At 51.1% G+C, this 21,909-nt stretch overlaps 9 protein-coding genes across 9 annotated transcripts; 4 read left to right on the top strand and 5 right to left on the bottom strand.

Annotated features, from left to right (window-relative positions):
- The first annotated feature begins 1,284 nt into the window (after nt 1–1,284).
- ASPSYDRAFT_1122444 (uncharacterized protein) lies at nt 1,285–2,028 on the top strand. The gene is made up of 2 exons (XM_040839942.1): nt 1,285–1,693; nt 1,759–2,028. Exons 1-2 carry the CDS (start codon nt 1,480–1,482, stop codon nt 1,941–1,943), a joined length of 399 nt encoding a protein of 132 aa, XP_040700919.1. The 5' UTR covers nt 1,285–1,479; the 3' UTR covers nt 1,944–2,028.
- A 2,760-nt stretch (nt 2,029–4,788) lies between these two features.
- Nucleotides 4,789–6,206, bottom strand: ASPSYDRAFT_59516 (type I HSP40 co-chaperone YDJ1; the record flags this gene model as incomplete). Its single annotated transcript, XM_040849716.1, has 4 exons — nt 4,789–5,102; nt 5,158–5,976; nt 6,040–6,109; nt 6,171–6,206. The coding sequence occupies 4 exons, from the start codon at nt 6,204–6,206 to the stop codon at nt 4,789–4,791; spliced, it is 1,239 nt and encodes a 412-aa protein (XP_040700918.1).
- Nucleotides 6,207–7,371: 1,165 nt separating this feature from the next.
- ASPSYDRAFT_1121995 (cytosine deaminase) lies at nt 7,372–8,373 on the top strand. Its single transcript, XM_040839941.1, has 3 exons — nt 7,372–7,787; nt 7,867–8,138; nt 8,269–8,373. Exons 1-3 carry the CDS (start codon nt 7,629–7,631, stop codon nt 8,288–8,290), a joined length of 453 nt encoding a protein of 150 aa, XP_040700917.1. The 5' UTR covers nt 7,372–7,628; the 3' UTR covers nt 8,291–8,373.
- ASPSYDRAFT_1121430 (uroporphyrinogen decarboxylase HEM12) lies at nt 8,115–9,812 on the bottom strand. The gene is made up of 4 exons (XM_040839940.1): nt 9,620–9,812; nt 9,524–9,565; nt 8,495–9,418; nt 8,115–8,446 (listed from the first exon to the last, which is right to left on the bottom strand). Exons 1-4 carry the CDS (start codon nt 9,669–9,671, stop codon nt 8,373–8,375), a joined length of 1,092 nt encoding a protein of 363 aa, XP_040700916.1. The 5' UTR covers nt 9,672–9,812; the 3' UTR covers nt 8,115–8,372.
- A 594-nt stretch (nt 9,813–10,406) lies between these two features.
- ASPSYDRAFT_155208 (60S ribosomal protein uL10) lies at nt 10,407–11,459 on the bottom strand (the record flags this gene model as incomplete). Its single annotated transcript, XM_040842435.1, has 3 exons — nt 10,407–11,101; nt 11,158–11,227; nt 11,286–11,459. 3 exons carry the CDS (start codon nt 11,457–11,459, stop codon nt 10,407–10,409), a joined length of 939 nt encoding a protein of 312 aa, XP_040700915.1.
- Nucleotides 11,460–11,803: 344 nt separating this feature from the next.
- trm82 (putative tRNA methyltransferase) lies at nt 11,804–13,414 on the top strand (the record flags this gene model as incomplete). Its single annotated transcript, XM_040842445.1, has 3 exons — nt 11,804–12,216; nt 12,271–12,951; nt 13,006–13,414. The coding sequence occupies 3 exons, from the start codon at nt 11,804–11,806 to the stop codon at nt 13,412–13,414; spliced, it is 1,503 nt and encodes a 500-aa protein (XP_040700914.1).
- A 288-nt stretch (nt 13,415–13,702) lies between these two features.
- ASPSYDRAFT_33240 (putative GARP complex subunit Vps53) lies at nt 13,703–16,418 on the bottom strand (the record flags this gene model as incomplete). Its single annotated transcript, XM_040845064.1, has 3 exons — nt 13,703–14,425; nt 14,478–16,273; nt 16,340–16,418. 3 exons carry the CDS (start codon nt 16,416–16,418, stop codon nt 13,703–13,705), a joined length of 2,598 nt encoding a protein of 865 aa, XP_040700913.1.
- A 478-nt stretch (nt 16,419–16,896) lies between these two features.
- On the bottom strand, nt 16,897–19,129 carry ASPSYDRAFT_33239 (mRNA export factor mexA; the record flags this gene model as incomplete). The annotated part of the gene is made up of 3 exons (XM_040845063.1): nt 16,897–16,947; nt 17,006–18,523; nt 18,716–19,129. The coding sequence occupies 3 exons, from the start codon at nt 19,127–19,129 to the stop codon at nt 16,897–16,899; spliced, it is 1,983 nt and encodes a 660-aa protein (XP_040700912.1).
- A 502-nt stretch (nt 19,130–19,631) lies between these two features.
- Nucleotides 19,632–21,881, top strand: ASPSYDRAFT_47405 (retrograde cargo receptor ERV46). The gene is made up of 3 exons (XM_040847419.1): nt 19,632–20,189; nt 20,273–20,453; nt 20,512–21,881. The coding sequence occupies exons 1-3, from the start codon at nt 19,997–19,999 to the stop codon at nt 21,446–21,448; spliced, it is 1,311 nt and encodes a 436-aa protein (XP_040700911.1). The 5' UTR covers nt 19,632–19,996; the 3' UTR covers nt 21,449–21,881.
- Nucleotides 21,882–21,909: the final 28 nt, after the last annotated feature.

The following is a 21,909-nucleotide window of genomic DNA, read 5'->3' as shown; positions in this document are numbered from 1 at the left end:
AAGAGATCTCGTGAAGTCAAACTCAAACGAGACGATCAAACCACCAAATAAGGGGATTAAACAGGTCTAAGAGGGAATGGGATATACACCGGCGCAAGCTGAGTGGCCGGCAGATGGAGGGGGGCACAGGTCGAGACGTAGAGTGCAGAGTATGAGAAAGGATGCCACAAAAGTACCGGGGCACTAGGAAGAAAAAGAAAAAGGGCCGAGAAGGATGGAGAGGAGGCAGCCAGATGTCCACAGCCACGAGTTGATGTAAAAAAGAAAAAAAAGGTCGAGCAGTTCCAGGACAGGGACGGACGGATCTATGTCTTTTAGGCTTTTTTTGGCGGCGTCGCAAGGAGATCTTGCGAGACGGGAGTCTGTGGGGGGGAGGAGCAGGAGCTGCAGTCGTGCACGAGCATGAGGCGAATCGGTTTGATAACGGCAGAAACTGCGCACGCCTACGGACGTCCCACCGTCGGACAGCCCACTCTGACGCTTGAGCAATCTTAGTTGTCACACAATTCCGACCCCGGGCCACGCAGCAGAAAAAAGACAAGCGGGAAGAGGGCAATGGCGTGGAAGGGATCGTCAGTGGCCTGTCGCCGAGCGTTGACAGTGGACAGTAAGCGTTTAAGCTTGGTGAGGACGCTGGCGTAATAAGGCCCATCCATCTCTGTTAGTGGGATTATCATTCCATCGCCGCCGGTCTGGAGCGGAGCCCACCCATGGTTGCAATTTGCAGCTTGCACGCCAGGATCTTGCTCAGGAACTGCGCTTCCGGTGTGACTTTGGGCGTCGGGCCAGCTGCGGGCTTGAATTTGCAGAATCCCGCGTCATCGTGAAGGAGATCTGGCTGGATTGCGGTGAAATGGGGGTTCTTGGGGAGCAAATGCTGTTGATACACAGCACAGGCAGGGTGGAAAACCGCCCATTCTGCCCGCAGCCACCGCCCTCTCAGGCCAAGTTACCCGGCCAATCAGCACTGCAAAAACGCCCGCCAGCCAATGGGAGGCGGCGCAGGACACGCCATCGGCCAGACAGATGGTGAAAGCTCGCTTTCCCCACGTGTGGAGCTGCATTTTATTCTTGAATATTCTGATCATCTCGCTGTTCTGAGTATACTACTCGAGAGTCGGAGCGATGATGTCGGCGGCCACTGTCGAGTGTCGACGCTCAGTCACTGTTGCCCGGCCACCCGCGGACTCATCGTGCGCACCCAGTGAGACTTGCTCGAGTGACGTGCCCCGTGATGGTAACAACTGCAGGGCTTCGATCGCCGACAGCAACCAAGGCTTGGCACTGCGCGCCCAAACCTTGGGGATCCTTGATGCTGGGCGATATTCATCTTCACGATTGTTGCCGCACCCGGCATCGTTTACGAATGAGACACCGGCCAAATGAAACGCCCAGCGTCGCTGCCTCGTATGCAGAAGCCTTGATTCATCTCCAGGCAGAGTGGACAGGTGGCTGTGGCCCGGCCAAGCGCCCGCAGGAATGGCTGGCGAACCCTGCGCTCTCCACCGCCGCCGGTCACCTCATCAACCCCGAAATCGCGTCATCATTCTTGTCTGCGCCGCGTCCTCTGCGCTTCCCCGTTGGTATAGCCAAAATCACCAAAATTCAGGAAATTCGGCAGTGATGCTCAGGAACAGCTGCGATCAGCTTGACGTCTGCTTTCTAGAACCATGCCCCAGGAAATGCACTACGGGTGTGACAGTGTGACATGACCATAGTTTATGGACCCTTGCTGATCACATCGCTGCAGTGGTACAGTACAGAGCTGTACAATCCAGGCGACATTCTCGACCACAGCAATAACCACGATAAACGGTGTGACAGAGCACAATCTCCGAGGAGCCCAGTCCAGATCGTTCGCCCGAGAGTTCTCGCTACCTTGGACCTCTCGGTCCCAACCCTGGCTTCATCGACTGCCAGCCACGAATACACTCAAAGAATGAGAAGCGGCCACCCATCAAATTCCCGCATTGCCCACAGACCGTCTCACTGGTGCATTGCAGCCGTCCATCTGGTCCAGGAATCATCGCGGTCATCAGATGCACCCCCACGAAGCTGGCCCTTCTGGAACGATTTCTCAATTAACCTCAAATGTCGTCATTTTAGTGAGATATGAGCCATACTCGTCCGCCAACCATACACCTCTCATATCGCGTTATTTCGCCAGGGGGGTTGGATAAGAGGACATCCAAGAACCCATGGATCAAGCTTGACAAAGCACAAGCGGGACGAGTTTATTATTGGCATGCCTCGTGGTCCGTGGAGGCGCACGCTTATCTTGATGACAGTTTTAGTGTTGATACAGGCCGAATATCAATCGACCCAGAGCATCGATGCCGCGACTTCTGATGTCTCAAACCTGCTCATCAGAAGTCCAGCCGCCCCGTGCCTCGTACCTTCAACTCAGTCTCACGCCGCACCCCTAGCATCTCCACTGACGTCCCAAAGTGGCTTCATTCACGAGTTCTGCTCGACAAACTAGTGCCCGACTATTTGTCAGTCTTTTCACCCGTCCATCCAACGGCAACTCCTCGCATGGAATGCCCCGATACTCAAACAGTCGAACTGCGACATGACCATTTAAGACCATGCATCTACTCACTTCTAGTAGGTACCTACACCCTCATGCGTCTGTAGTCTACACCCAAAGTCCAATCACCCCAGCTCGCAGAGCACCGCGCTATTACAAAATGAAACCCCTTGCATCACGAATGCTCTCCTGCAGTCCTACCAGGAACCCAGCTCTAGCTCTGAAAGTGCGACCGGAGCTTTCAAACTAGGTCGGACAACCCCTTGCGGCATGCCGATGCTCTCGGTCGACTTGACCGAGCAACCTATCGTCGAGACCGCACTGTCTCACAGCCTCCCCGGGAGCGTTGCATGAATCAAATACCTCAGGCACATGTACATGTTCACATGATCAGAAATTGACGCCGACATAACGAAACGCCAACATTTCGCCGGACTGAGCTCAGTCCCTTCCTTAGAGATCTATGGCCCAGGCCAGGCCATAGAGTGCGGGTGATCGATGAGCATACAGACCTCTACCTACGTCCAACCAGTCCTGGGTGGTCTTTTGGTCTTGCCAGCCTTGCCAGGGCGATACAGAACATGCGCAGCGGTGTTAACCTACAGGATGAGTTTCTATCCGGGCACTACCACTACCCGTGTTTTGCTCAGGGGGCAAATACTTGGAAGATGGGCATTGCTACCCTATTCTCGACAGCTCCATCGATATACCCATTCATTCCCGGTAGGCAAAGCGAGGTAAGATGCTTTCCACAGACAAGAACCGCACGACCTATTCTCGTTTCGTCCAGTTCAATTCTTCATGTGAAGAATTAGATAAATACGTGCTCACTCCGTAGGTCTGGTTTATACGTAGGTACACATCTAGGAGAGTCCATTCAATTAAATCCAATCAGCACGTCCATGGCTACACGTTCACTCGATCTAGAGTCTCTGCCTATCCAAGTAATCCTTTACAAAGCTATGTACAGTCTAGAGGCATTCTTTTCAGAAGCAGCCGTGCTCCTGTTCAGTGTCCCATGCTTTTTTAATTAGCATGACATGGCATGTGGTGAGAAATTCGATTAGCATCAATGTCGTCTTGTGCGATGGCTAACGCGCGCCATGCATCCATTCCATCTCGTAAGTTTCCACGGGCTATAATCCCAATTCAATATCAGTCGTACGTAGTATGTACTAATACTTATTTGCGGGGCCTGGGCTAACTATTCCAGCCCTACTGCGTTTATATTTATTGTGAACCAGCAAATGCATGGATGCATATACTAAGATCGTATCGCACTCCTCGATGTTGGAAATTGAATCAACTGGTTAAAAACGGACGTTCGGTATGGTATTCCGTCAAACACCACATGGTTTATTCATGGAGATTTTAAGTGTATACCATAAAGTAGCTTGTTGAGTTATGGCGGAGGCCATTTCGAGTTGGCGAGAATAATATGTAAACGCCTACGTAACGCCCATAGGATGCCAACCGTCACTTGCAGAGGAGCGAAGGTGTTTTGATATTTAGTGTCAAAACTTTGGCTGTATATGTATCCCATTTCAGTGGTGCGTATCAAAGGCTGCAGATATATATATTCGGACATATCCCTGGAGCGGAACATGCAAGTAAACAAGGCAGATTTAGGGATAATTCCACAAGTGCACACATTATTCTCCGTATTCAAGATACGGGGTATATGAGGGTTAGATGAAGGACCGTGGTGAGCAACCTTGGAGGTGGCTGCCAGGGTCCTCACCGATTTACTTATATGCCACTGACCCCCGATACCCAGCCTCAAGGTTATCCGGGGAACTGTGACAATTCTACATGATCTACAACACACTCATAAAAGCCGATGAAGGAATTTTCATACCCAAGTTCATGCGAGTCTATAATGTTGGTAACCACCCCGAGAACAACTATCCCCGACCTGCAGTCAACCCAAGTCGCAAACAATAAAGCGCGAAAGCTGGACACCTACTCATGACGTACCAGCCCAGGTCCACCTAACAGGACGAAAATGGAAGGAGATTATGGTATAGAAATCAAGCGAGTCAAGCGGTCGATGGATGCCGCGGAAAAAGTGAAAAGGGGGGGGGGAAGAAAATCAGAGTCTCCATTCATCATCCGAATCTTCGGTGCAAACGCCATCGCAAAGCAAGTCGTCGAAAAACAAAATAGAATAGACCAGCACCAGGGCTGACCTTCAACATGGTATCATAAGCGAAGTTCATGAAGCCCTGGCACATCCGTTACCCAATCATAACACCAGTTTACTGAGAAGCGCATTGCACCCGCTCAGCACCAGGAGGAACATCGTCATCATCCTCGTCCATACCGGCCGCGCCGTGGGCGCGTGCTTGTGAGGAACCATCACCCTCAACATCCTCCAGTACGAAGTCGTCCACCATAGCATCTGAAGGAGCTTGCGCCTGTTCCTTGCGGGGAGGCAGAACTTGCTCCAGAAGGTTGAGGTTTTGCAGTTCGTCCTTCTCGGGGAACTTGACGTCAAACTGGATGTAGAGGTTGCCGTGGTCGTGGTGGCGGAAAGATGGCATACCCTGGCCCTTGATGACCTTGATAGCGCCTATAATTATTGAATTAGTCTTTCTCATCTTTGCACCTGTTGTCGAATTACATACCAGGAGTGATAACCTCGCCAGGAGCGATCGTCACGGACAACCACCGGTCGTCAAGGTGTTCAATGTTAAGAGTTCCACCGCCGAGCGCGGTGAGAAGGTCGATCTCAGCGTGGTAGAACAAGTCATCGTCCTTGCGCTGGAATCGGGGGTGGGGCTTCTGCTCAATCTCGAAGACGACATCTCCAGGCATAACGCCAGGGAGTTGGTCACCTTCGCCGCGGAACTCGATCTTGTGGCCATTCTTGACACCGCGGTCGACGTGAACGTGAAGGACCTTGCGCTCAACAACGGTCTTTTTACCGTGACAGTTGCGGCAGCGGTCCTTCTCACGGATGATCTCTCCTTCACCGTTGCAGTCAGGGCAGACGGTCTGGAAGCGCTGGATCATGGGGCCCATCTGGCGCATCATGGTCTTCATACCCGAACCGTTACAGCCGGTACATGACTTGACGGCGCCTTCCTTACCGCCACGGCCATCGCAGGTAGAACAGATGACGGACTTCTGGAGAGCCAGCTTGGAGACCTTGCCGCGGTAGATGTCTTCCAAATTGACCTTGTGAACGTGGTGGATGGTGCGAGCCTTCTTGGGACCCGTGTCCCGCATACCACCACCGAACATTCCACCGAAGCCACCTCCGCCGCCGAAGAACTGTGCGAAGAGATCCTCGGCACCCATGCCACCGGCACCGCCACCACCTTCAAGACCCTCCTCGCCCAGTTGATCATAGATGGACCGCTGCTGGGGGTCGGACAGAACTTCGTACGCTTTGGTGATGTCCTTGAACGTTTCGGCCGCCTCTGGGTTGTTGGGGTTCTTGTCTGTACGGGAAATAAAGTCAGGATACTCGTCGATTGTTTTCCTTTCCAGAAATTGTTACGTACCAGGGTGGTACTTGAGGGCACTCTTCTTGTAGGCAGTCTTCAGTTGAGCCTCAGTGGCGGCCGGGTCAACCTAGGACAGACACTGTTAGTTTCACCGCCAGATAAGAGAAAGCACAGCTAGTAAGACTCACGCCGAGGGTGTCGTAAAACTTCGTATCCTTAACCATTGTGATCTAAATCTAAAATGCACCGAAGGAAGAGCGAATGGAAGGAAAAGAGTTCGCGAGGGGTAAAGAGGAAGCAAGGCTCCGAATAAACAAGAACTTTTGAACGAAAAGCTGGTCCGGGAGGGCAGAAGTCGGGAAGAAATGTAATCGCCGGGCGTGGGAGAAGGAGGGTAAGAGTCGGCAAGAGCCTTGAATGTGGAGGAGAGGATGTGATGGTGGTGAGAGAGGTTTTTAAAAGGAAGTGGAAGGCGGCTTGAAGAATTGGTCCGACGGCTGAACGAGAGTGGAAGAAAGTTGGGGATGGCGAAGGGCTGTAACTTTGGTAATTTTGTGTAATTAGATACCAGGACCAGGCACCACGGATCTTCTTTTCGTGGTAACTTTGCAGGTTTGCGGGTATCGCTGATACCGGCGATAAGTCAATAACTACAGATTAGACAAGTGCAGAAAAATGCGGACTTCGAGATAGAAAGGCAAATTGGATGCTCTTTAACAAACAGCACTCAACCTGGGAGCCTGTCTCACTGACCACTGTTGGATTTCTATCTTTGTCCTTCTCGTTGTTTCGACCTCGCAGATTGCCCGCTGAGTTCCATGCCAAGGACATTCGACCTTCTTCGATGCTCTTCCATCGAATTCTTGGAATTTCTTCCGTCGCCTGCGTAACTCAATTACAAAACGGGCCTTTGTGTCAGCCTTGCCTCGCCTCCGCAAGCGTATCTTTGGTATCCTCCCGTTTCCACTGTCATAAATCGAACCGTGGAGCACAAAGAGAATTTCCAAACCCAACCACGAAATCTTATTTCTTTGCCTCAGGCGGCGACAGAATTACCAATCTCTTATCGATAAAAACCCTGAACAGGAAAGAGGGGGGTTGTCAGGCCGCACCACCAACGGCGTGTGTCTAACTTCCAAGTAACGAAAGTATACATCAAAAGGCCGAGCTTATCACTGTATCGGATATTACTGAGGTGTGGTCTTCCACAGGTGGCGAGTTAATATCTTAACCTTGAACTGCAGCGCATGCTTCACCCCTCGTACCCCCTCCCCCCCCCAACCCACCCCAAATCCACGACAGAGGGAAGCATTCTAATTCCCCCTCCCGGAATGTGCCATTCAATCACTCGACTAAAACCCCCGGGCCACTCATATTCATCCCTGGAAGCCTAACTCTTAGAGCCTACTAGTTACTTAGCCCAGACTACATCCCATCCTATGTATCTGGATCTTTAAATCGGCGTGGAGCTATCAAATTGCGGGTCAAGCTAAAACCAGAACGGCAGTTAGCCACACTCCCCCGACCCGTCCTGATATGCAAGCTCTGCACCACTTATCTTTATATCCGTATATACGCCTTTTGCCTTAAATTCACTACCTATCACCCCACCCTTCTCATCCTATAGTTTGATACAACCCTGGATCATGGATGCAGACGCCGGTTTCATCGCAGCTGTCGAGGAGGCCAGAAACGGCGCTGCCGAGGGCGGCGTCCCTATCGGCGCGGCACTTGTAGGCAAGGATGGGACGATTCTGGGGAGGGGACATAATATGCGTGTGCAAAAGGGTAGCGCGACATTACATGTTAGTCCCGACCCTCTTCTTCTATTAACTATACTACGGCCGATAAGAGGTGGGAGGTGGTGTGGCTAACTAGACGCGGGCACAGGGCGAGATATCGGCGCTCGAGAATTCAGGCCGTTTACCTGCCTCGGCGTACGAAGGCGCTACAATGTACACGACTTTGTCGCCTTGTGATATGTGTACGGGAGCCTGTATCTTGTACAAGGTTAAGCGAGTGGTGATTGGCGAGAACAGGAATTTCGTTGGTGGGGAGGAGTATCTAAAAAGTCGTGGGGTGGAAGTAATGGTGTTGGATAATGAGGAGTGTAAGCAGATGATGGAGAAGTTTATTAAGGAAAAGCCCGGGATCTGGTAGGTGGTGCCTTTCTTTCTTTTATTCCTTGTGGTATCTTTTGGTTGCTTAACCGAGCCCTTGAATCGCCTTTTTATTTACCGGCATTGGAAAGCAAACCCATCTGGTGCTGACACCTTGTCAATACAGGAATGAGGATATCGGCGTCTAGTACTAGAACATTATATCTCCATCTGCAAGCGGCCGATACGCTGCCGCCAGAAGAATCAGCCCTTGTGTCGCCAAAGTGAGGCTTAGTCGGCCGTGAGCCGGTGGATCTCCTCAAAGTAGAATTTGAGATCATCCGGTTTCACAAAAGGAGTAATGCCTATATAAAATTAGCATATACGAAACATGAAGAATTGAAGAAGCATACCGTGGCCCAAGTTGGCAATCCATCCTTGCTTCCCCTTCTTGAATCCATGGGCCATGGTCTCCACAGCCTGCGTAATAGCCTCGCGACCTCCATAGAGGACACCAGGGTCAGCGTTGCCCTGGATTGTCACCCGCCCGTTGGCGATCTTGAATGCCTCGGCCGGGTCATGCAACCAGTCCAGCCCAACAACATTATATCCCGACTCGCAAAGATCATCAAGGGCATACCAGGCACCCTTCGCAAAGACCGTCATTGGCACCGGTTCCAGGCCCATTTCTTTCAGTCTGCGGGGCAGGTTCGCAGAGATATGTCTCAGATATGGCAGGGAGAATCCCTTAAAGGAAGCTGGCGACAGCTCCCCGGCCCAGGAATCAAATACCTGGACCAGCTGGGCGCCCGCAGCCACCTGAAGCGCCAGATATTCCACACAGATCTCGGCAATCTTCTGGAGCAGAGCCTGCGACTCCTTGGGATACTTGTAAACCCACGTCTTGCTCTGGATAAACATCTTACTGCCACCACCTTCGACCATATAGCAAAGCAGCGTCCACGGCGCCCCACAGAACCCAATAAGCGGGACTCTTCCATTCAGTTTCGTCCGGGTAAGAGTGATCGCCTTATACACATAGTCTAATTCCGCCTTGACGTCGACTTCCTTCGCCATGACCTTCTCGTATTGTCCGTCGGTGGGGGAGCTGAGCGGCTCAGGGAAGTGAGGACCCTTCTTATCAACCATTTCCACGGTCATACCCATTGCTTGCGGGATAACCAGGATATCGGAGAAGATAATCGCAGCATCGATGAGGCCCTCATATCGGTCGACGGGCTGGATAGTGATTGTTGAGGCAACTTCGGGGTCACGACAGCACTCGAAGAAGTCACGGGTGCCCTTGGCTTCGTGGTATTCCGGGAGGTAACGGCCAGCTATGACGGGTAAAGAAGTCAGTTATATATATTATAAATCGTATAATTTATCGGATGAAGAAACTAGGAATTTGCAGTGAAGGGAAGCGCGGTGGTGAACCGTACCCTGTCGCATAACCCATATCGGCGGACGCTGCACCTTTTCGCCTAGAGATATAGTTAGATCGAGGTATGAAAAGGCAATGGCTGGTAATGCATTACCTCTTGCAGCTCTCAACAGCAAGTCATTCTTCAATGGCGCGAATTGTGTCATTTTGTGAGGCGGGGCAAAAAGTTGGTTGGTGAGGGAGGGGAACTTAGAATCGCAGTCTCCGACGCTCCGATGATATTCTCGCTCTGGCCATCTAGGTGCCTCGGGCCGTCTGCCCCGCGATCCACATTGATCAGGTATTCCTGACTAAAAGTTTTATAATTACGTTAACTATTCAAGTGCCCTTCGGAGTACGAAAGAAATCAATGCACAAAATGGGTAGGTATTCTCTATATCTATTTCTTAGAACTATCTCACTTCCGCCACCTGACCATGCCAAATTAAACGAAGCTAGCTAGGCCGACAATCACCAATCTACGAAATGGGAAGGATAAACATTTACGAAGTAGGAAGAAGGAAGTTCCCTATGACAACTATTAGCACATGAAGAGTAACAGAGCATGTGTGTAATGTGAAGGCAATTGAGATGAGGCGTCAGCAAAAAATTAGAGTGTTTGTTGTTGCGTTTTTTAATCTTCAGCACACCGACAGGTGTTACGAGTTAAAAATTATATCATCTTCCGCCAGGGGCTTGTCGTGATAGGCAAGGGGATGCTCTCAAGGATAGAGACATAACGTACCTTGATGACTGTGCAAGAATATGAAGCGTAGCTACGTTCATATCTTACGGGAACAGAAAATGTTCACCAGTATCATTCTTCATTACCCAACCTCATGATTGGTCATAATAAGTATCTAATACATGGCATTCGTATCCCGTACATTGGCACGAGACGTTTAGTCGAAGAGACCGAAGCCCATGTCCTCGTCGGACTCGTCAGCCTCCTCAGCGGGAGCAGCCTCAGCAGCAGCAGGGGCAGCACCGCCAGCAGCGGCAGCGGCGGGAGCGGCAGAAGCGTAGGCGTCAGGGTTGGCGATACGGTCCTTGAGCTCCTCAATCTCGGGCCAGCTGTACTCAGTCTCGACAGCAACAGCCAAAGCCTTCTTGTAGCCGTTGACGAGAGAGTGGATAACAGAGGGGATGGTGGGGTAGTTGGTAGCCAGCGAGATGGTGGCGATGGTCTTGATGGCACCGCTGAAGGCCTCAAGAAGCTGCTCCTCCTCGATGTCGAGAACGGCAGCGCTGAAGGTCTGGCCGTTGTCGTAGACCTGTTGGATAGTCATACCGTAGGTGAAGGGAGAGATGTTGAGCATGTTGAGCAGGGTGGCCTCGGAAGGACCGACCTTGGTGCTGGCCTCAACGAGCTTAAGATCGGTGGTAATTTCAATGGTACCACGGGCAATCTTGGTGGGAACACCGAGAGCCTGGAAGAAAGACGTCTTACCGGGTTCCATACCAGTGTTACCGGCAGGAATCCAGACATCAGCGGGGGCGATGGCACCAGCACGAGCAGGGGCAGCAACACGGTTGGCAAGGATCTTCTCCTTGGTAGCCTTGAGGTCAGCGTTGGTGAAGATGAAACCAACGTTACCTAATTCATTGTCAGCCTACACGGTTCATCGACTCATTTTGGTCTGATGTACACACCCTTGACGTGAGGAAGGAGACGCTCGTACTCGGGGTTGTCGTTGACGAAACCCTTGAGGGCACGGCGAACCTAGAAAAATCTCGGTCAGTTGCGCCCACAGAAAAATCGCAGGTTAAATAGAACTTACCATAGTGTTCTTGCCCATCAGGACGATACCCTCACCACGGAGAGAGATACGGATCTCGTGCATCTGCTGAGAGCTGACATTGTCAACACCGACGATGAACACGGTCTTGTATTCGTCAAGGAGGCTCTTGAGCTTCTCGAAGTAAGCGGCCTTGGACTCGGACTTGCCCCCCATGTCTCCTTATTTCACTGAAGATAGGATGTTTAAGGGCAAGGGAAAATTCGTAAAATGGTGGTTGTTGTTGATGTCGGTATGCGACGTTGAAGCTTTTCGGATTTGTGCGTTTTGGCGATTTTCTTTTCTTGTGGCTTCCGCTCGCTAGCCGATCACGTGCGCCCCGCCCAAGCTCCGCCGCCATCCATTGATGGAAATCTCGATATAGCAAGACGGGGAAACAGAGAAGTGTGTTGCTGGAAATTAGTTTTGTTGACCGGCTGTCTTGGTCAAGTTATTTACCTGTACGGCGTGATATCTAACTGCTTACAACACCTTCTGCCCCGCCAAAACTCAACGCCAACATGGCCGAAAACTTCCAGCATCCGCTCCAATGCATGCAATTTATCAAGAAAAAGAATGGCGACTCTAGAAATGTGCTCGTAGCATCAGCCGGCGCAAAGCTGATCTGTTATGCCGCGGAATCTGGACAGCAACTCTCCGTCTGGCCGAAAGATGGTGTGGAAGGTCCCAATGCAGACAATGCTGAATCTAACCCAGAGATTGAAGGCCCTCCTGAGAAAAGGAGAAAAGTTGACACATCTTCGGAGCAGAAGGCTGGCATGGAACCTCTAAAAAAGTCCGCTGCCTGGACGAGCATACCAATTGTGACGTCCACATCTGATGGTGAATATCTGGTTGCGCTCACAGGAGAAGACAAATGCGTTCGTGTCTTCCAAATTGAGGAGGACGGTTCATTCTTGCAATTAAGTGAGAGGTAAGTCTAGCTTCCATTAATTAAGTATATGAGTAGGAACTCACTATCTCCCAGGCAAATGCCCAAGCGGCCATGCGCCATCACATTCATGGAAAACAATGACATCCTGACCGGCGACAAGTTCGGAGATGTCTATTCCATGCCATTAATGCCCAGCCTTGAGCCACGCGCTGTCTCAAAGACTCGTAACCAAATGGGTTCCATGCGTATTGCTGCCACAAACCTTACTGTGCATACACAGCGCAATCTCAGGTCTCTCGAAATGCAATTAGAGAGGCAGAACGATCCCAATCAGAAGAAGGAATCTGAAAAGCCCATCTTCGATCATGACCTGCTTCTAGGCCATGTCTCCCTTCTCACAGATGTCGCCTTTGCCTCACTTCCTTCACCGGATCCATCATCTACCAAGAAAAGAAGCTATATCCTCAGTGCTGATAGAGATGAACACATCCGCGTCTCTCGCGGCCCTCCCCAAGCACATGTCATTGAGAATTACTGCCTCGGACACACGTCATTCATCTCCAGACTTTGCATTCCCCAATGGGCACCGGAACTTCTCATCTCTGGCGGCGGCGACCCGCATCTCATGGTCTGGAACTGGGCAGCTGGCAAACTCCTACACACAGTGCCCCTCGTCGAGGAATCTCCTGAAGGCAAGGAAGTGGCTGTTCGCGGAATCTGGGCAGCCTCTCTTGGTTCAGAAGCTCAGCGGGTTATTTTCGTCTCTCTGGAAGGGTACGTTCCCTGATTATCAAGCATCTAGTTCAAGCAAACTGACAATCTCCACAGAAGCCCAATCCTCCAAACATTCACTTTTGAAGCCAATGGCTCAATCAAGCCGCAGAAGCCCATGAAGGCCTCTGGTAACATCCTGGATGTTCAAGTCAGCGAGGACACCAATGCAGTGGTCGTCTCAGTCGATTGCATTCGTGAACCAGGGTCAACACAAGAATGGCGATCTAGCCCAGTTTCTCCGATTTCTCTGGTAGAAGCATTCCGAATGAAGCAAGGTTCCGGGAGCAGGTTAGATTGGGAATCCATTTCAGATGCAGTGATCAACACCATCAATGGTGCGGGGACGTCCCCTTTATCATTGTCCGCGGATGGTGACCGAAAACAGAAAAGCGCACTGAATAACTCACTATATACTCTGGGAAATCTCAGGAAGAAGCTTGGCGAAGATTATGATGAGAGGTAATTAGCGCGTTCTGACGAGTCACGGATTCCAACGGTGTACATGTAAATAGATCGATAGAGACTAGACGGCTAAAACAAAAGAAGTATATATGACAAAGTAGTATGTGCATGAAGTAGCTCTTCCTATTATGTACTGTAAGATTTCCTAAAATAGTTCCCATAATGCCATGCTCTGCTCAATGCTGGTCTAAGAGTAAAAGAAATATAAGCGGTATAATGATACACCCCCGGCAGCAAGGCTTAATCTCGGTCATTGCTGAAATGTATACGCAAGAACGTTCGTTCCACTTCACCCATCATCACCACCCCTGCCGAACCTACCTCCGAAGCCCAAATCTCTCCGGAAGAATTTGCCAAGATTCTTTAAATTCTCATTCAAATTAGACCCCACGTCACCGGCTTGACTTTGGGTTTGTACAGAAGGTCCAGGTGTAACAGCAGGCGTGCCTGAAGCAGACAGCGAGTTGCCACCTCCGGCTGCGATGGCATTTGTGGGTGTGGACGAGCCCATTGGTGTGCCTAACCTATCAACACCATCCTTCGCCGCGGAGATGATTGCTGACCCAAGCAAAGAGGCATCAAATCGACCGCTCGACGCTGCCGAAGCGCTGCCAAGGTTCCCGAGTCCTAATCCCTGTGAAACGGACGTAGACGATGAAGCCGCATTTGTTTGGAGCCCACCCAGTACAGGATTGCTTTCTTGGATGTTGGAGGCGTATCGGTCTGAGGTGCGATGGACCTGGAAGAGCTCTACCAGATGATTTTGCTCCTGGCGGCTCCGAATACCCTTCAGGTCAAGGATCTTACGGAAGTTTGTGTTGTTGCGATCCGCAATGTGGATTAGGTAGGCTTGAACGAGGGCTTCAGGTGGTGAGGGTTGTACTTGAAGGGTTTTAAGCAGGGTTTCGATCTTTGCGAAACTATTGTTCACGCGCTTGACGAAGCCGGTAGGGGGCGGAGCGGGTAAAAGTGAAGATAGGCCTGTTTTTATGGTGTAGGTATCAAGGAGCATCTGGGGTGTGTTAGATATCAGTGGTATACAGAATGGCAGCGGGAAAACTTACCTGCTCTGCGCCTGTCTCCGAAACGGGCTTGCATTGGAAGACGTTCTGGAGGAAGATATTCGCAATCAACTCCACTATATGATCTGCGAAAGCCCTGGCGTATTGTTGTTTATGAATCAACGGCAAGATATCGGACGATTTGGTGCTCGTTTTCGACAGCAACTCCCCGACGTAGGAGCTCTGGTCGCTAACACCCTCCATCCTATTCCACGGCGTGTTGCGCATCTCTCGCCAGCACGGCTCCAACTCAGTCTCAACCTTACGCACAAGGCCTCGAACAGCAGCGGACGCTATTCCCATGAATGAATCCGCTTGGCTTTGCAGGTCAACACCTTGTTTTAAACTCTTGTCAAGACGGCTTTTTATCTTCTCCTCCAGCTGATTACACGTGGTGTAGCAGTAGTCTGCGGTGTTAAGCACGGCAATATACTCTTCCACCCCAGGTGACCCCAAGGGGTTGTGAGCAGTTGGTTGGTCGCTGATATAGTAGAGCAATACCTGCTGGGCGTACTGGTCAAGGTACTTGGCAAAAACTTTCGACAAATCTGCGAGGCTCGCGCCTGTGGACAGCTTCGCGCACTGCTGAAGGGCGTGTCTATAGAAAGTGAAAAGTTCCATGGAGGAGGCAATGACTAGGTTTGAGACAAATTCTTCCCCTGGCGGTTTTACGGGTTGCTGACGGTATTTCGGTATCAGGGTGGCCAGCTGTTTGTCCTGAGCATTTACCCATACACTCAAATAAGGTTCAAACGCCTCGGAAATAGCTTGGCCAAATACAGGCGTTTCGGCCGAGGCAAATGTATCAGTCGAAGGTCGAGATGGAATCGCGAAGCGTCGCTCGAGGGAATGCTCAAAGTCAAGTGTTTCCTGCAAACAGGAGAGCAACAAATTGACATCAATTGTTTGGCCGTTTCGCACCGACCGGGAGAGAATTCCTTTGAAGTCATCCCGTGTTCCCTCGCAGAACGCATTTGCCAGTATCTCATCCACTCTCCAGGACGCCGGGAATATGGGAGCGTACTCTTCGTCGTAGATTCGCAGAATCCGCCGGAACCAAGAGTACCTCCGCGAAATGTTGTCCAAAGACCCCGCCTCTTCATTATTCCGAAAGACCTGCCGGTATTCGCGCAGCTGGAAATTGCAGTACCAAGTCATCAGCCTAGTCCTTGCATGTTCACCAAGTGCGTCCATGACGGAGCACGCCTCCGAAAGCGCCGTTCTCCTCGCGACGACCTCGCCCTTAGCAAATGCCAGCTCGAAATCCTCACAGATCTGTTCCAGCAAATCTCGTTGGATATCTGCCACATTTCGACTAAGGAGAGCGATCTGATCAATCGACCGATAAGACTTGAAGTGCGCGACCAATTGGATCACTGCCTGGAGCAGCTGAGAGCAGTCCCGATACTGTCGCGTGCGGCTGAGGACACGTAATTGGTCGTAAGCAGTTGTCAACATTTGCAGTCTTTTCAAAGCCGTCATTGACTGTGTCAGGTTCTTCTTCGCATTGTCCAGCTGCTTAATATCCGCAGTCATCTCCGTGATAGACTGCTCCGTCTTGGACGCGCGGTCGCGGACATCGTCAATTTTCCTGAAAAGCTCCGACAGATCCGCTTTAGCGGTCTGAATGCGCTCGACGCTCTCTGTATTTGATGTGACCTGGTCTTCCACCAGTGCGCCAATTTCAGTGTCTAGCTCGGTTTCGTAGTCACGCAATCGTTGGGATACATCGGAGACGGAGGAGAGGGTGGAAGGGTGGGAGAAGATATCGTTTAGGTGATCGATGGGGTCATAGTCAGCTGGTGGTTTATAATTCATAATCAGCAAACTAATTTACAGCCGCAGTCCCGATTCCAAAGGCTCACCTGCGTCCAAGGGGTCGAGGGGCGCTGTCCCGTTGGAAGCCATCTGGCCGGTGTTGTGTGTGATGGTTGTAGCGGGCATTCCATTAGCTCTCGGAGATTAACGCAGGGATCATGCTGTAGGACCGGTCGGAAAGCGCGCGCTGTGGATTTGAGTAAATTGGGAATAATTAGCTGGGGTGTGGTTGTTTTATGCAGGTGGTCTGTCTGAACTTCAGACTGCGGAGAAAGTTGGCGGAAACTCTAGCTTTCCCTGAGTGATCGGGCGCCCGGCCCTGCCAAGGCAGCCGTTAAAGGTTGCAGTAGCTACGAGATACAATCCACGATTAATGAAGCAAGAAAGCTCGGTTTAATTCTTGCTCTTCTCTATTGACATGTCTTCGTGGTCTTTATAGTACAATGAACTGGGATATTTGAACAATATGAGGTAACCTGTAAAAAACCATTTCGCCTAAGCCATGCATCCACTATCAAATTCAACAAATAAAGCATCCAAATTGTCATCCTCGCATATCTTAAGTAACTTGCAACGGAAGGGTTGTATTCGTGTGAAAGCGGAGCTATACAGAAGCTCCTGGAAGAAAAGCTTCGGGTGGGAGCTGGCCCTGAGTCTTCCCATGTAGTTAGCACAAGGTTACAAATAAAGAGAGTTAGAGTGAGGCCGCCTACCTTTAATTCCTCGAAGTTTTTCAAAGCAGCATCAAGATTCCACCCATTCCCCGAGAGCGCCAGTTCGGAGTACTGCAATGTCATCATAGTTTTGGCGCTCAATTGCATCACTAATTGCTCTTGTTGCACCTGAACGTCGGCTTTTCCAGGTGCAGGAAGACCGTACCCAGGAGGTGCAGCTGGGTTGGCCGCTGGAGCCGCAACGGGAGGGGGTACGGGTTGAGCTGCAGCAGGCTGGGGCTCCAGTTGCCATGCTTCATTACCGCCGAATGCCCGCAGGCAGAGGACATCGTTGATAACCCTAATACCTCCTATTCCTGCACCAGGTCCGAGAACGAAAGTGCGGTCAAAACTTCGAGTTTCAACCTTTCCCGCATTACTTTCTTCGAACTTTCCGTGAACCATAATAAGGAATCCACCCACGCCACTTATGCTCTGGCCCGAAATATCAGGGAGTCCAGGGATCGGAAAGCATTCAATAAGCCAATCTTCGGGGCTTGTCGCGATGTCCGGATGTCTAGTTTGTGGCAGTGTTGTCCATAATTCGCGGATCTTCTCGACGCCCGTGTACGTACGGGACATTCTCGCCGGTAGATGGCTGATTTTGAGGAGGTTTCGGCTCTTCTTCAAATACGGATCCCAAGGAGCTGGTTCCGTCTGGAGTGCTCGCGGAGCGGATGTGTTGACATTGAGTGAAAAAGTGGAGTTATTATCGTAGAAGCCGGTGAGAATTTCACCCCTATTGTTATCATAACCGGTAAAGAATGTTCTAATAAAGTTCTCTGCGATCTGAGATTCGTCGTGGAAATGAGGCGCTCGAACAGGAATTGGAGTTTTCTTTTGCGAAGCGACTTCTTCCTCGGTACGGACTTGGGTGTTGTTTAATGTTCTGAGCTCCGGGTACCACTTGAGCATAGTATCTTTGAATATCGGGTCGGCACTGAAGGGATTGCCGGTCAGATCGAGGAATTGTAGCTTGCGAAATTTCCAACGCCATCCAATAAGTGCTTGAGCATCGGCGAAATTGTTATTTGATAGATCGAGGTTTTTGAGGTCCGGAAATGTTTGGGAAAGCGTCGTTACAACGGAGATATTGGCGAGTTGATTATCTGCGAGACTAACACTTTCGACAGCCTCGCGGCGGGCAGTAGGATTATCAAAATTGAGATCCCACACTTTCATCAGTGCGGGGAAGAACTTGGATTCGGTCGAAGTTGTGCCAAAAATCCCCATAGCTACTAGATCTGGGTCTGTCGCCAGTTTGGAGAGGTCGAGTAATTTGGACTGTTGATAGTACCGCCTCCCCAATATCGCTGTCATTTTCGACTTCGTGTCTGCGGTCGACGGGGTTGTTCCGTTCTGTGTCGGCATCGAGGTGTCCAACAAGGCAGCCGTTGATTGGTCGTATTTTTCGATCGTAAGGGGCGCTCCTGCAAAGCTAAAGGTATTGAGTTGAAGCATTCTTTCTAGCAAATCCGGCCGGATGGACGCTATCAAAGCGTCGCCTTCAACCCGCGACTAATTAACGTTAGCAAGGCGTAAGAGACCTTGAAAACCGCAGCCATCCAAAGGAACAAACGCCCATAAAGCCTAGGCATCCGCCAATCGTCGTTCTGGAGGTACCATCCTTGAAAACGAGAGCACATCGGAGAGGACGACGCTGGTGATTCATGTCCAAGTCGGTGGCCGCCAGTTCAGTGTTGCACATACCTTATTGATTCTTGCGCGCGAGCCAGATTTCGAGTCGGGTGGGGTGAGTTTCTTCTCGAGGAAGGTGACCAGGCTTTCGACGCCGCCATCGCGGTTGGATGCAGCCTTGCTTTCTTTCCATCCACGAATGACGACATGCTCAAGGGCCCCGCGACCGCCTTGTCGGATGTTCGCTTGAGCGTTAGAGCCGCTTAGAGCCTTTTGAATCTGGGTGATGCTCCTGTCGATGGCATTTGTTCGGGACCCAGATCGACCAGGCCCTCGGGGAGCTTTCTGCCCACGGATTGCGCCTGTGCCTGCACCCATCGCCAAATCACCATCTCGATCGACCTTTGTTGGAGCACCCCGCTTGCGGATTCCTCCCCGATCACTAGTACTCGAGCGGCCGCGAGTACCTCTGCCTCTTTTCATCATGGTGTAAAACGAATCGGATAATGTCGCAGACGGGTGTAGAGAGAACGAGAAGGAGAGGGGAAGAACGTCGTGTTTCGCGTCCGTATTTGAGGTTTGGCTGCCCGAAAGCAAATAAAGCGCTGAGCGCCTTTGTAGTTCAAAATCCAATCAGCATGTATCAGCGACAGATTATTCATTCAAGAAAGAATAAAGGAGAACTTTGTGCAGTGTTTCTCCTCGAAATTCTAGACAAAGCAAAAGTAAAGCCTCTCGTTTGAGGCGCGGGCGACAGAAGGTCCAGAGCAGAAAAAGTGACGTCCGCTGAATCATTTCTTGCAGGCAGCTAAATCACGTGTGTAGGCGGCGATGGGGCTCAATGCACGTGATAGAATCCAGGCACATAGTGGGACCAGTGCGCGACCAATAGCATTGTGCAGTTTGTCCTTTGGCAGAAATTGGTAATACCAATACACACAAGGCATTCCCAGCATAGCATTATGTTACGCGTTACGTGTTCTACTTACTGCTCCTCAACCCGGAAAGAGATAGACGACAGGACGCCATACTTCAATTCACCAGCACAGCTTCCTGAACACTTTATTTGCAGGCCAGAACCAGTGTGAATACCTATATTCCCGCTGTTGGTTTCTGTTGGTTTCTGCTGGCGTCGACGGTCTTTCAGATCAAGTGCGTTCTTTGGCCCCCAGTTTCCTTGTCCTTGACGTCTATCTGTCCGAATCTCTACCACTTCCATTACGACTGAACTCTCCCGACTATTTTCAACTGACCGCAAATCCTACGCTCTAGGCACCATAGCTACGGTCTAGCCGCTCTAGACTCGAACCAAAAGTAGCAACCGCATGATCGTCGATCAACCGAATTGAAGCCATGCCGGCCAAATCACGGTTCACAAGGCTAGACGCCTTCGCCAAAACTGTCGACGAGGCACGCATCCGCACCACGTCTGGAGGAATCATCACAATTGCCTCGCTTCTTATTGTACTTTGGCTTGTTTGGGGAGAATGGGCGGACTACCGGCGTGTCGCGGTCATGCCCGAGTTGGTCGTCGATAAATCAAGAGGTACTGTACCGGATTACTCCAAGACATACGCTGGATTGAACAAAAGAGAACAGCTGGCTAATTATTGCAACCCAACTGAACAGGCGAGAAAATGGAGATTCATCTGAACATTACATTCCCCCGACTCCCCTGCGAACTTACGACACTAGATGTTATGGACGTCTCGGGCGAACAGCAGGTCGGCGTTGCGCACGGCGTGAACAAAGTCCGCCTTGCCTCCGTTGCTGAAGGTGGCCATGTCCTCGATATTCAATCCTTGGAGCTGTAAGCATCGGTACGCCTGTTGGGAGATGCGAATGTCGCTGACTAGTACCATACCCAGCCACTCCGAAGAAGCAAAACACCTCGACCCCGGGTACTGCGGCGAGTGCGGCGGGGCACCAGCTCCTCCCAATGCTGTCAAGCCCGGTTGCTGCAACACCTGCGAGGAAGTCCGAGAAGCATACGCGCAGAAACAATGGGCCTTCGGCAAGGGCGCCAACATCGAACAATGCGAGCGCGAACACTACGGAGAGCGCATCGAAGCCCAGCGCCGCGAAGGATGCCGTCTTGAAGGTGTCATCCGCGTCAACAAAGTTGTCGGTAACTTCCACGTCGCACCCGGGCGCAGCTTCTCCAGCGGAAACATGCATGTCCACGATATCGCAAACTACCTCGAGGTCGACCTCCCCACAGCTGAACAACATACAATGTCGCATATCATCCACCAACTCCGCTTCGGACCCCAGCTCCCCGACGAGCTCTCCGACCGCTGGCAATGGACCGACCACCACCACACTAACCCGTTGGACAGCACAAACCAGGATGCCTCCGAGCCAGCCTTCAGCTTTATGTATTTCATCAAGGTCGTCTCAACCTCCTACCTCCCCCTCGGCTGGGACCCTCTATTCTCATCCTCCCTCCACAGCTCAGATTCCAACACCCCGCTAGGCGCGCAAGGCGTGAGCGCGGGCACCCAAGGCAGCATTGAAACGCACCAGTACTCCGTAACCTCGCACAAGCGCTCTCTGCGCGGCGGGGATGCCTCAGACGAGGGCCACAAGGAGCGCCTCCACGCCGCCAACGGCATCCCCGGCGTCTTCTTCAACTATGACATTTCCCCGATGAAGGTGATCAACCGCGAGGCGAGACCGAAGACCTTCACGGGTTTCTTAACAGGAGTTTGCGCTATCATCGGTGGTACTCTCACTGTCGCGGCTGCGGTCGACCGTACGCTCTACGAAGGCGTCAACAGAGTGAGGAAGTTGCACTCAAACTAAACCAATACAGTACCTAGATAAAATCTCCCTCCGAAGCAGCTCGAATCAGTGGAGTTACCTGTACAGAGCCGGCTTCTTGGAGTACGCAGAGAAAATCAAATGAAAGAAGAAAAAATAACAGACAACATTGAGCTAACTATGTAGATGATGGGGTGGTGTTGGGGATGAGCCAGGAAGTCAGGAAATCAAGTCAGCACTAAAGGCGTTTTCGGTCCAATTATCTATGTTTATCCCTCTTTTTGTTTTACTCTATTTTCCTTGTATATCTGCAAGCTGCTGTGTCTATTTAGCAAATATATCATTGATTTCAACTGTCCTTGGCCCTTGTATGGCTGCTTATTTGGTAACCACACCAACACTGGGCAGAGAGACATATACTGTACATCCAACTCCGTGGCTATGCCCAGTTTAAAATATAGTGGGGGAAACCGTGAAGATAACACATTGTACACGTCGGTATG

The sequence above is a fragment of the Aspergillus sydowii genome (assembly GCF_001890705.1).
Source record: "Aspergillus sydowii CBS 593.65 unplaced genomic scaffold ASPSYscaffold_8, whole genome shotgun sequence".
In the NCBI taxonomy this organism is placed as follows: Eukaryota; Fungi; Ascomycota; class Eurotiomycetes; order Eurotiales; family Aspergillaceae; genus Aspergillus; species Aspergillus sydowii.
Note: the sequence above shows the minus strand (reverse complement) of the source record. Positions and strands in the feature narration are given on the sequence as shown.